Genomic DNA, 13,806 nt, shown 5'->3' on the forward strand with positions numbered 1-13,806 from the left:
CTGGTGCATCTGAGGGGCTGTTCCTACAGACCTTCTTTTATCCTGACTTGCAGGGTTGTAGATGTCAATCAGGTTGGGGGTGATGCAATCTCTCCCTCAACCAGCCCACTTTGCCTGAGGACGTTCACGTAGCAGAGTATCTCAATCCACAAATTTGTCTCCAAGAGACAATGGCCATGTCCCGTAGCTTTACACTGCCGGGGGATGAGACATTCCGCACGTCTCTCTCTCATTTCCTTGGCCCCCTGACCCAACCCAGCAGTGATCTTGCGATTCTCACAAAGGAGGGAGCTGCAGGCATAACAACCGAATGTTTGCTAAACCTGTTATCCTTGTTTTATTATTCTGACAGGAACATAGAAACACTGCACTCTCAAAATTCCACTTTTGAAGGCTTCCCACCTACCGGGCATGCCTTTGCCAGGAAACAACCAATCCCATTCCAGGCCTGCCAGATTATTTCTGATGCTCAGTGACTGATTAACCAATCAAGTACTTGCCCACAGCAATTGCAATTCAACGTATGCGACTCTTCTGATAAGAAGTACATGCAATGTCCCATTTTTATTATGGGCATATGTACATTTTTCTTTCATTAAAGTCATTTGCATTTGCTATTTATTTAGAAGATGTCACAATTTGCAAATACACAGCTACTTTTCAGAAGCTTTCTTTCATCACAAAGACATTTTGGCTCTTGATATCTTTTGTACACTGGGTAGCAAGGTGGAGATACGTCTCTACCAAAATAAGTATAAGGCGCTCCTTCCATCCACTAGCTTGCAAGTCACCCTTGGGCAAGGTGTAGCACCTGCTTAGCGACCCCCTCCCCACCCCCATCATGGTCATGTGAAGCCATGTGAGCAGGTGGTGCATATTAAATATCCTGGTGATGTGGCCACTGACACCAGACAGATAATCTCTGAAGAGTATTAATAATGGCTTTAGTTGCCTGTCTTGTAAAGGCACTGCCCTGAAGAAGGTAATGTCAAAGCACTTCTCTAGAATATTTGCCAAGAACAATCATGAGCACCCACATAATGACATGATACATAATGATGATGATAATGTATGAGCTACAGATTGGATGATGATGATAGTAATGGTGGAAAAGGGTTTCATGGACAGGTAGGGGCAAATGTGAACCAATTGCACCTCTCTGACACACATGACCAAAGCTTAACTTTTAATGTTAAAGGAACATGGATAAATTTTTTGCAAAGATTTGGTTTTAACCAGATGGTTTGCTAAAAGCTAAAATGTAAAAAGTAGCACACACAAAATGCTGGTGGAACGCAGCAGGCCACTGACAGTCTTGACGAAGGGTCTCAACCCGAAACGTGCTTCTTCCTGTAGATGCTGCCTGGCCTGTTGCGTTCCACCAGCATTTTGTGTGTGTTTCCTGAATTTCCAACATCTGCAGATTTCCTCGTGTTTGCGTGATGTAAAAAGTAGGCTTGGATTAGACGTGGTAGAGAAATAACAACACATAAACAAACATGCCACAAAGTGCTCAGTGGGTTCAGGGACAAAGGGATATACATAATCACTAAAACCACTGCTTGATTCATATTGTTCTCACATTTCTTTTAGACAAGACAGCAGAACAGTCTTAACCTTCCCACTATTTGCTTTTTTATTTGCTACACATAGACATCACCAGCCCATTAAATTCATCACAAGGTCAAAAATATCAACTAAGACTGCATTAAACGCCAATCAATTGCAAATTCTCTGCAAATTCAAAAAGATTAAATTTAAAATACTTATTATTTATTTTACTTATTTACAGATATAGCACAATAACAGGCCCTTCTGGCTCAACGAGCCCACGCAGCCCAATTACACTCATGACACCAATTAACCTACTAACCGTTATTTCTTTGGGATGTGGAAGGAAACTGGAGAATCTAGAGGAAACCCATGTGGTCATGGGGAAAGAGTACAAACTACTTACAGACACAATGGTGGGAGTTGAACTTGCGTCACTAGCACTGTAAAGTGTTACATTAATTGATACACTACCATGATGCCCCAATTTTTTAAGATTCTTTTGTTCACTAACCATCTTACTTTGTATCTCTATTTCTTTCTAAAAAACATTTTGCCTCTAATGTACTCACCTTCTTCTTTATTTGCCTTCCTAGCTCCTGTAATATTATTAATCTGGATCTTGTCAATCACAAAATCACAAGATGCCCTCACCACATCCTTATTGGTCTGTACTTTCAGCAAGATATGTCCCATTCATTTCAAGAGGACTACAATATAAAAGCAAGGATGCGTTGCTAGCTCTTTATAAGACATAGGTCAGATTGCACTTGGAACATAGTGTGCAGTTTTGGGCCCTTTATCTAAGAAAGGATGTGTTGGAATTAAAGATCATACAGGGATGTTTTCTGATAATTATCCTAGGAATGGAAGAGTTAATGTATGAGGAGTACTTTCTGGCTATGGGCCTGTAACTCTCTGGAGTTCAGAAGAGGGGCGGGGGGGGGGGGGGGAATCCCATTGGATCCTATCAAATATTGGAAGGTCTAGATAAAGTGGACATGGAAACAATTTTTTTTTTAAACAGTGGGGGAGTCTAAGGCAGAGGACACAGCCTTAGGATAGAAGGATGTCCCTTTAGAAAATTGAGATGCAGAAGAATCTCTTTAGCTACAGAGTGGTGAATCAGCAGAAATTTTTGCCACGTATGACTGTGCTTACCAAGACATAGGTCATACTTAAAGCAGAGTTTGAAAGGCTCCGGATTAATAAGGGTGTTAAAGGCAGGAGAATGGGGTTGAGAGGGAAAATAAGTCAGTCATGATCAAATGGCGGAGCAGACTCAATGGACCAAATAGCCTAATTCTGCTCCTATGTCTTATGTTCTTACAAAATATCAGATGGAAAATTACCAGGAAACACCTGAACAACAGGTCATATCATGAAATGTCTTGCTTCAACAAATCGAGTCCTTGCAATTCCAATTAACCATCAATTACACTGCAACTTTAAGTGACCTCTGCACACAAGGGCAAATATGTATCATTCTTACCTGAAATTTCTGCAAGTAACTGTTCGTTATTGATTCCACAGTCAGCATACAATATACTTGCCCATTTATCAGAAGTGGATATTTCTTCAGTTCTGTGACACGCCGAGCAACTGCAAAATAAAGTTCACAAAATGAGAAACACTTCTTTGTCTTTCTCTGTGGCCCTAGTGTTGCCAAAAGCACAGTTGCAACTCAGATACATGTTCAGCACCATGATACATTAACATCTCTCTCTGTGACCCTAGATACGTGTTCAGCACCATGATAACTTCTTACTCAGCAGTAGATAGACTCTTAGTCATTTCAATTGCTAACCAAGATGCCCTCACTACTTGGGATGTTTCTTTTATATTGTATGGGAGATATTATATTGTCTGTGAAGAGTAAGAAGTTCAGGTGGTATACTATATACATGCTCTGTTATTAAAATGAACCTTTGAAATGGAAATAAAATCTAATTTTTTGGGTCCTAATTACTCTTGAACTAAAGGATTACTAAACTATCTCAAATTATTTACAATGAGCTTGAAAATACATAAAGGCTAAAACGTAAGGAAATCAGATTTCTTTCCTAAAGATTGTCATTCTACCAAATGTCTTTTTTACAACATAGTATTTTTATCAACACCACTGTTATCATTGTTCATTTTATTAACCAACTTTAAAAGTAAGTTAGTTTGTTATGTGCTGTGTTGTATGACGTGGGTAATCATGGTCTTTTATGGATCAGGATTTTTCTTGGCAATTTTTTCTACAGAATTGGTTTGCCATTGCCTTCTTGTGGACAATGCTATTAAAGATGGGTGAGTCCCCACTGCCATTATCAATACTCTTCAGAGATTGTCCGCCTGGCGTCAGTGGTCACATAACCAGGACCTGTGATGTGTACCAGCTGCTCATACGACCATCCACCACCTGCTCTGACAGCTTCACGTGACCCTGAACAGAGGGCTATGCAGGTGCTACAACTTGCCCAAGGGTGACCTGCAGGCTAGCGGAGGGAAGCAGCACCTTACACCTCCTTTGGTAGAGACGTATTTCCATGCCACCACCCAAAGTAAGGTTATGTGCAAAAACAAATGAAAGTACCTTAAGAAATGTAATAGATTCTTTTGAACCACTCATCATGGCTCTTCTTCTGCATCTCCTTTTTGCCATTATCATTTTTTTCAGGTCCTACTGGTGGCTTTGACAAGAGTTCTCTTACTGCTTTGTGATTTTTTTCCCGAAGACATAGTCACGTTCTTTGCATATAATAGGGTGGCATGGTAGCAAAGTGGTTAGCACAACTCTTTACAGTACCGGCGACCTGGGTTCAATTCCCGCCACTGTCTGCAAGTATGTATGTTTTCCTGTGACTGCGTGGGTTTCCTCTGGGTGCTCTGGATTCCTCCCACAGTCTAAAAGGCCAAAGATTGATAGGCTAATTGAAAATTATGCTGTGATCAGGCTGGGGTTAAATGGGGGGGTGTTGCTGGGCAGCAGAGATGGAAGGGCTGGGCTGGGCATCATGTTCCATTTAAAAAGTCTGCTTTGCCATTTCATCATGGCTGATCCGTTTCGTTCTCAGCCCCAATTTCCTGCCTTCTCCCCGTATCCCTTCATGCCCTGACTAATCAAGAATAAATCAACCTCTGCCTTAAATACACCCAATGTCTTGGCCTCCACAGCCACTTGCGGCAATGTATTCCATAGATTCACCACTCTCTGGCTTAAGAAAATCCCCCCATCTCCATTCTAAGTTGACACCCCTCCATTCCGAGGCTGCGCCTCTAGTCTTAGATTTCCCCCACCATAGGAAACCTCCACTCCACATCCAATCTATTGAGTCCTTTCAGCATTCCAAAGGCCACTGAGTACATTGTATGGAAGCTTGCTAACTATATGAAGAAAAGCGGGAAATTATACGTACAATAACATAAAAGAGTCTGTACAGGGAAGAAGCAAAAAGATGGAAAATTAAATTTGAGTTTATCTGCTAAGCCAGGAAGAAAAGCAGTATATTATTGAAATGATATGGCCTAGGTTTTCTCACGGAATTGAATGAAAACCTCCAAGAGAACCACAACTTTGTCATAGGGTTTGGAGACTTACATGCTCAACGTCCCAGAGAGTTATGTTGGTTGGAGTCAGGGCTTTGTGCTTTGGCTCTTGGTAGGGCCACCAATGTCACACAGGTCAAAGGATAGAGGCCAGAGGCCAGACTAAGAGTGGTCCAGCAATCCTCCAGATTCAGGGGTTCAACTCAGGACTAACAACTCTGACTGGTTAAAAAAAATTGTTACAGAAACAGCAATGAAGAATCCTTCTATGTCTGTGTGCGATGGTATGGACAGAGATGGAGGACCTACATTGCTGCCCTCAATGCCAATGGTGCAATGAGCAGTAAATAAGAAAAATGAAAAACAAGCATGCAGTTATGGGCAATTAGTAGAGAAACATACAACAGAATGTGCCTACACTATCTGGAGTTTAGAAGAGGAGGTGATCTTATGAAAATACAATTTTGAGAGGGCTTTAACAGGGTAGATAAGTGAGAATGTTTTCCTGTGTGAGATGGATCGACAATTAGGGGGTATGTTCTCAGAGTTCTCCTCACCACCACAGAATTTATTGAATACATTCAGTGCAGAGATTGGTAGCTTTTGGACTGAAAGAGTATCAGGCCTTATGGGATTTGTGCAGGAAAGTGGAATTGAAGCTGATAAAACAGGTCAGCTATAACCTTACTGAATAGCGGACTAGATGTGAGGGGTATTGTGCATTATTCCTATTCACAACTGAATGAATATATGAATTAGAAAGTATCACATGCAAAATGCAAGAGGAACTCAACATGTCAGGCAGTATCTATGGAAATGAATAAATAGTTGACATTTCTGGGTGAGACTCTTCTTCAGGACTGAGAAGGGGGAAAACACAAGAATAAAAGGTGGGGGGGGGGGAAGAGGCTAGCTGGAAGGTGATAGGTGAAGCCAGGTGGGTGGGAAAAGTCAAGGGCTGGAGAAGAAATCTGATAGGAGTGTGGACCATAGGAGAAAGGGAAAGAGGATCAATTAGAAGCAGGATTAGGACATCAGCCTCTCAAGTCTGCCCCACAATTCAATAAGATTACTGCTAATCTGACTATAACCAGTCTCACCTGCATTCTCACCTACCCATGGTAAACTTTCTCACACACTTTTGCTTATTAAGTTACTAACTCCCTGAGTTTTAACAATATTCAACTATTCAGGTACCATTGCCCTTCCACTTCCAAAAGCACATATTCTCTGTGACAAAAAATATTACTTCTGTCATAAATGGGCAACCCCTTATCCTCCCACAACAGAAAATGTCCTCTCCCCATGCATCCAATGAAGATTCCCCTGGATCTTATATATTTTGACCTAGACCTCTCTTACTCTTTTTAAGTTCCAGGAGATGCAAATCTAGTCTGCCCAGCCATTCTTCATGAAACAGTCCACCCATTCCACTTGGTACTTTTCGGAATTGCTTCCAATGTATCAGCATCCTTCCCGAAAATGAGGAGACAAATACATGGTTCACCAAGTCACTTTTTTTTTAAATGGAAGCATTAGCATTTCTATTCCATTTACATATAAAAAAGTACTATTGTTAGCTTTTCTCATTGCTATCTACATATCTACTCATATATGCACCATGCACTAAAAAGCTAAATCCTTCTGCATCTCAGAGTCTTGCAATTTCTCATCCTATAGACAAGAATGGGGGACTGTCTGGTGCCACACGCTAAAAAAAAACCTTACAATAATGACCAAAATGGACAATTACACATTTTTCTCATATTATAGCCGATTTCTCACTGGCTTAATATTTCTATATCACTCTGTGTCCTCCTTATGTCCTTGTCACAACTTTAAAAATATATATATATATCTCTGTGTCATCATGCATTTTAGAATTGTTTTGGGTATTGCTAGGTCTCAATCTTTTGGGCAAATGGGCTTGTCAGCCGTGGCTGGCAGCTCATCTAGGAGAAGCAAAACTCTGATCTCAAACCTCCACTGCCTTGCGGTCTACCCACTCATGGGGAAGGCTTGGGGAGTAAACCCCGGGGGGAAATCCTGAAGTGGAATCCCAAGGCAGTCCAACGTTGAGTTAAACATCGACTGGCAACTCCTGTGATGCCACTGGTGCCTAACCGTATCGGTGTTACTCTGGTGTTCCTTTGGATTCATCACCCGCCGGAGAGGGGGAGCTTGCTATGTGGATAACAACTTGCTTTCCTTATTGTCCTGCCCAGGCTTGAATATCGGGACAGCTAAGACACAACATCCCTGCAACTCTGACTGATTGAAGCATCACTGTCATGTCTCACAGATGACTTCATTTGCATTTATAATTTAAAATGGTCAGATTCATAGCATGTGCAACTTTTCAACAGCGGAAACAAATTGACCACCCCCATGCTCACCCCTCTCCATGTATATTTCTATAGAGCAACAGATGCAAAATGCTGGAGTAACTCAGCAGGCCGGGCAGCATCTATGAAGAGTGAACAGTCAATGTTTTGGGCCGAGACCCCTCTTCAGGTCTTGGCCCAAAATGTTGATTGTTTACTCATTTCTATAGATGCTGCCTGACCTGGTGAATCCTTCAGGCATTTTGAGTGTGTTGCTTTGGATTTCCAGCATCTGCAGACATTCTGGTGTTTGCGATTGTGTTGTTTAAGCTTAGAGTTTTTGAAGGCTATTGACTTTAATTTCCACTAGAAAGTACAGATGAAAGTGTTTTACCTACCCCATTTGTCCACGAATGTGATCTCTGCAGTTCCAGAAGAGATGAAGTAATTGATACTCTCCACCTCCCCTCCACCTAGACTCGGCTTTGAAAAGCTTATTTCCAACTTATCCCTCATCTGTTCCTCTGGAATAATATCCGGGATTTCAGAAACCCTGACTTTATTCATGGAGATATCAAGATGTATCTAAAAATGTTAATAGAAACAAACTGCATTAAACTTCAAAGCATGGACGGTTAAAGTAGCTGTTCTTAGTATTGAAGGATGATGCGTCAATCATTTGTAATTGGATTTGTTTGTTAGATCTGAGTTAGATAAACACTATTGGGTAAGGGGAAAAGAGAGAGATAAGAGAATACAATTTGTAAACCAAAAGACCCAACCATTAACCACAGCCACCACTTACTCTTACCCACATTGCACCAGATTACATGGACCCCGGAACAGCCTCTACGGCCACCCGAGGACTCATCAATGGACAACCCCTTAGGAGAACATCATACTCAACTCCAGTGAATACATCCCCCTACCACAAATTCCAGCACAAGTCCTAGCCTGAGGACAACATGATGCCGATGCTAGTCCCTGATCTGGATGCAGTCTTCTCAGATATTGATTGCTTTTGAATGCAGTCCACATCAACTAGTCAACTTAGAGTTGTCATTAAACACAGTACAGTACAGCACTAGAAAGCCTACTCAGTCCCTGATGCTATGCCAATCTTAATGCTAGTTTATACTATTCCTTCTATATACAAAACTATAAGATATAGGAGCAGAATTAGGCCATTCCTTCACGGCTGATTTATTATCCCTCTCAACCGCATTCCCCTGCTTTTTCCCTGCCTGATGCCCTGCCTAATCAAGAAACTACCTCCACTTTAAATATACCCAATGACTTGGCTTCCACAGTTGTCTGTGACAATGAATTCCACAGATTCACCTCTCTCTTTAAAAAATCCTCCTCATCTCTGTTCTGAACAGGCATTCCTCTATTCTGAGGCTGTGCCCTCTGGTCCTAGACCCCCCCCCCCACTATAGGAAACATCCTCTCTGCATCCACTCGCTCATTTCCCCTCATTCTTCTAAACCCCAGTGATTACAGATTACAGACACAGAGCTATCAAATACTGCTCATACAATAACCATTTAATTCCTGGAATCATTGTCTTTCTGGGCCCTCTCTAGTGTCAGCACATCTTTTCTTAGATAAGGAGCTTAAAGCTTCTCCCAACACTGCAGGATATCATCCACATCCCTTCTTAATCATGTGTCAATCTAAAAGCCTCAGACTCCTGCTTCAGTAGTACCCCTGGTAACTTACTCCAGGGACCTACCACACTCTGTATAATAAAACCTTGCCCCCCACATTACCTTTAAACTCACCCCCACCACCCCTCAGCCTTAAAAAGGTGTCCTCTGGTGTTCGATAATATCTACACTGGGGAAATGATTCTGAGTGAAGGTGTGGAGCTGAGTGATGATGGTGCTAAACAGCAACTCCTTTGCTTGTATCTTTGGAAACAGCCCTATTTCTATCTTTGAAATCTCTTTTTTCCCTTTCCAGGTTCTTTTATAGACCTTGACCTGGAGTTACACTCTGACTTTGGTTCCTTGTGGGAATGGGACCCGCTCTCAAGGCCTCACGACTGACCACTTTTCGATATGCCAGGGATGTGGTCTAGAAGACGAGCACACCTTCAGGGTGCCGGATTTTCGTGGTTCTGGAGGCAGACGGATTCAAGGTTGGTGCTGCTGCTGTCGACTGATGCATTGCGGGAGAACAAGGAAGATCAGAAGCAGCCGGCTTGCTGTTGGCTGTGTGCCCAGAGGTGCAGAGCTTGAGAAAAAAGCGACGCAACAGACTTTTAACACAATAAATCAGTGAGTTGTTTTGTTATGTCACCCCTCTCGCTGTGAAACAGGGACACCTTTCTCCCCTTATTTGGAGGGGGAGAGGTGGGAGAGAGGGGGGAGAGAGGGGGGAGAGAGGTGAGAGAGAGGGGGGAGAGAGGGGGGAGAGAGGGGGGAGAGAGGGGGGAGAGAGGGGGGAGAGAGGGGGGAGGGGGGAGAGAGGGGGGAGAGAGGGGGGAGAGAGGGGGGAGAGAGGGGGGAGAGAGGGGGGAGAGAGGGGGGAGAGAGGGGGGAGAGAGGGGGGAGAGAGGGGGGAGAGAGGGGGGAGAGAGGGGGAGAGAGGGGGGAGAGAGGGGGGAGAGAGGTGGGAGAGAGGGGGGAGAGAGGGGGGAGAGAGGGGGGAGAGAGGGGGGAGAGAGGGGGGAGAGAGAGGGGGGGAGAGAGGGGGGGAGAGAGGGGGGGAGAGAGGGGGGGAGAGAGGGGGGGAGAGAGGGGGGGAGAGAGGGGGGGAGAGAGGGGGGGAGAGAGGGGGGGAGAGAGGGGGGGAGAGGGGGGAGAGGGGGAGAGAGGGGGAGAGAGGGGGGGACCCCCCCCCACTGTGGTATGTCAAATTACCGGGTGAACGAGTAGTCTTTGGGGTACTGCAAGTCTGTGTCCTTATTGATGCTTTGCTGCACGCTTGAGTGCTCCGTGGGGGCGCTGATGGTTTTTTGCTGGTGGGGGAGGGGGGGTCGTTGCCTTGCTGATGTTTGTGCACGAGTTGGGGGGAGGGGCTTTGGGTTCTAACATTTAACCGTCATTCATTCTTTGGGGCACTTCTCTGTTTTCGTGGATGTTTGTGAAGAAAAAGTATTTCAGGAAATATAATTGTATACATTTCTCTGATATTAAATGTACCTATTGATTGTCTACCCTATCTATATATCTCATAATTTTAAAAACCTCCATCAGGTTTCCAACCCCTTCTGGCCTCCAATGTACTAGGAAGAACAGCCTATGTTTGTCCAAGCTCATATTTTCAAACCCAGTCAACATCCTGATAAACATCTTCTACACCCACCCCACTCACCACATCCTTCCTCTTATGGGGCAATCAGATACTAATAGCAATCTGACTAATGTTTTGTATAACTAGAGCATAATTCCCTTACTCTTATACTCAAGAACCCTACCAATGAAGGCAAGCATGCCTTAAGCCTTCTTTACCACCTTGCACAGACACTTTCAATGAACAATGTACCTGGACCCCAAGATCCCTCTACATTCCAAACTATTAAGGGGTCTGCCATTAACTGTCAACTTTCTCCTTTCATTGACCTCCCAGAGTGCAACACCTGCTATTTGCATAGATAAAACTCCATCCATCTGCCATTTCTCCACCCGTAACAGATCGATATTGTGCATATTCTTGGATGGTCCTTTACACTGTTCACAACTTCACCAATCGTGGTGCCATTTGCAAATCTGCTAATCCACCTATTTATATTTTCATCCGATTCATTGACATTTATCACAATCTACAGACGCCCCAACAACAATCCTTGCAGAACATCACTGGTGAGGGACTTCCATCTCGAATACCAGTTTTCCACTTGTATTCTGTCATCTGTGGGAAATCACGATGGCAATTCAGCCTGGCTATCATGCACCTTTCTCTTTTGAATCAACCTCCCATTACAGACCTTATCAAATGCCTACTAAAGTTCATGCCTTACCCTTCATTAAGCTGCAATGTCACCTCCTCAAAATACTTGATTAAGTTTGCAAGACATGAGCTGCCTGCACAAAGCCATACTTTAAGAAACGTGCATAAATCCTACACAATACTTTCCTATCCAATAGCTTTCTTATACGGATGAGAGGCTAAATAGCCTATAACTACCTGGAATATCCCTACTTCCTTTCTTAAACAAATGCACAACATTTGCTACTCTCCGATCTTCTGGGATCTCACCTGTTGCTGGTGAGAACATAAACATCTTTGTCAAACCCCAGCAATCTCCTCACTTGCTTCTTTCAAAATTCTGGGATGTGCAGTACTATGCAAACATACTGTATATAACTAGGGTGCCTGAGACTTTTGCACAACACTGTCATAATTTTATGTATTCCACTATAGGGCTGCCACAAAAAAAACAAGTTTCAGGACAAGCGGGAATGATGATGAACCTGATTCTGATATGGGTTTCTTTTGTGGACTGAGAGTGGGAAGGGGGCAGGGAGAGGGGAATCATGACCGGGAAAAGGGGAAGGAAGAGGGGAGGGAGCGGGAAGCACCAGGGAGACATTCTGTAATGATGAATAAGATAATTTTTTGGAATCAAATGACCTTGTCTGGTGTCTCAGGGCTGGGTGTTTCTGCACCATCACCCCTCCACCTTTGACATTCTTTCTCTGCCACCTGTCCCACACCCCACCTGCGGAGCTCCACCCTCATTATTCCCAATATCCTTTGCTCCTGCCAGATTTACAAACTGGCACTCCGCTCCATGTTGAGAAATACAGTACTGTACAAAAGCCAGGCATCCTAGCTACATGTACAATATATATATGCATATGTCTAAAATTTTTGCACAGTAATGTATATTATCATATCCTGGCTATTGGTGAGGATAGGCATTAATGCTTTTCAGAGAAAGCAGTGGCACAAGCTTGGCGATCAACAAGAACCAGAAAGGGAAGTTCAAATAAATCTTAAAGGAGAGCTGACCTCAGATTGGACATGACAAGTATGACTGGCTGAATTTATTCAAAATGTATGCAAAAGCCCTTATTGGCAATGGTTTTAATTTGTAATTCCATTCTCAATGTTCTATTACTGATTACAGGTCCTTACCTGAAAATGCTGTGTTGCATCCAGTTTGACTGGATAAGCATTTACTTGTATTTTTTCAGACTGGAGGTCTACATGATGTCTGCCTATTCTTTGAATCCTGTGTGCAACTTTAAAGTAAAAAAAAGAATTAAATTAAACATCACCTCTTGAGTAGCAACTGCAAGCAACAATCTGGAGATCAGAACTAAGCCGAGAAATAAATCAACCTTCCAAGATCAAAATAGCTGAATAATGGCTTGCTCATTACTCCAAGCCCATATTGGCCAGTTCCACCTCTGTATCTATAATTTCCACATCGTTAAAATTAAATATTGAAACCTGTGAATGCAGTGAATATCAATACTAAGATTTTCCATTACTTCAGTTTCAGTGACACCAGTAAGGCTAGGTTAGACCTATCGGTAAAAGACAAAAATGTCCTAGTTCTCCTAAACAGAGAGTTGATCTCAAAGAGGGTCTTTAAAATAGTGTAAAGATTTTGGGTTCACCAGAGTGTTTCTAATTATAGTGGGAAGGGAAACTAAAGGCAATGAGAGCATCAAATAAAGAACGTGCTCTTCCCAGAGAGGTGAGAATGTAGACCTGGTTAGTACAGGTGTACAGGGAAAAGGCATGGTATTGTATCATTGTTCTGTAAAACAGTTGATATGACACTGGAGGGGATTTGGAATTATGATGTTTGAGGTTGCTCATAGGGTATAGAGTAATTGGGCTGAATGTCTGTGATGTACATTTAGAGTCATAACAACACTACAGTGCAGAAGCAAGCCTTTTGGCCCATCTAGTCTATGCCGAACCATTAATCTGCCTTATTCTATCAACCTGCATCTGGACCAGAGCCCTCCATAACCCCATCATCCATGTACCTATCCAAATTTCTCATAAGTGTTGAAACGATGAGTCGCTTACAGAGAGGAGGTGCAACGGCTAACGGACTGGAGCACAGCCAACAACCTGTCTCTTAATGTGAACAAAAGAGAAGGTTGTTGACTTCAGGAGACCAATCCCTGCTGAACATCGATGGCTCCTTGGTAGAGATCGTAAACTGCACAAAATTTCTTGGTGTTCACCTGACAGAGAATCTCACCTGGTCCCTCAACACCAGCTCCATAGCAAAGAAAGCCCAGCAGTGTCTCTACTTTTTGCGAAGGCTGAGGAAAGTCCATCTCCCACCCCCATCCTCAGCACATTCCACAGGGGTTGTATTGAGAGCATCCTGATCAACTGCATCACTGCCTGGTTCAGAAATTGCACCATCTCGGATCGCAAGACCCTGCAGCGGATATTGAGGTCAGCTGAGAAGATCATC

General features: G+C 43.2%; 1 protein-coding gene across 7 annotated transcripts in view; it reads right to left on the reverse strand.

The window, feature by feature from the left end:
- The window catches only part of nmi (N-myc (and STAT) interactor), a 246,627-nt gene that overhangs the window by 3,036 nt on the left and 229,785 nt on the right, over positions 1-13,806 (reverse strand). For all 7 annotated transcript variants that reach the window (XM_059970304.1, XM_059970303.1, XM_059970309.1 and 4 more), the window contains 3 exons: positions 12,498-12,604; positions 7,808-7,994; positions 3,044-3,153 (listed from right to left, as the gene is read on the reverse strand). In XM_059970304.1, the coding sequence (XP_059826287.1) occupies positions 3,044-3,153; positions 7,808-7,994; positions 12,498-12,604 (404 nt within the window). The remainder of the gene's footprint in view (positions 1-3,043; positions 3,154-7,807; positions 7,995-12,497; positions 12,605-13,806) is intronic.

Source organism: Hypanus sabinus, chromosome 5, assembly GCF_030144855.1.
Source record: "Hypanus sabinus isolate sHypSab1 chromosome 5, sHypSab1.hap1, whole genome shotgun sequence".
NCBI lineage: Eukaryota > Metazoa > Chordata > Chondrichthyes > Myliobatiformes > Dasyatidae > Hypanus > Hypanus sabinus.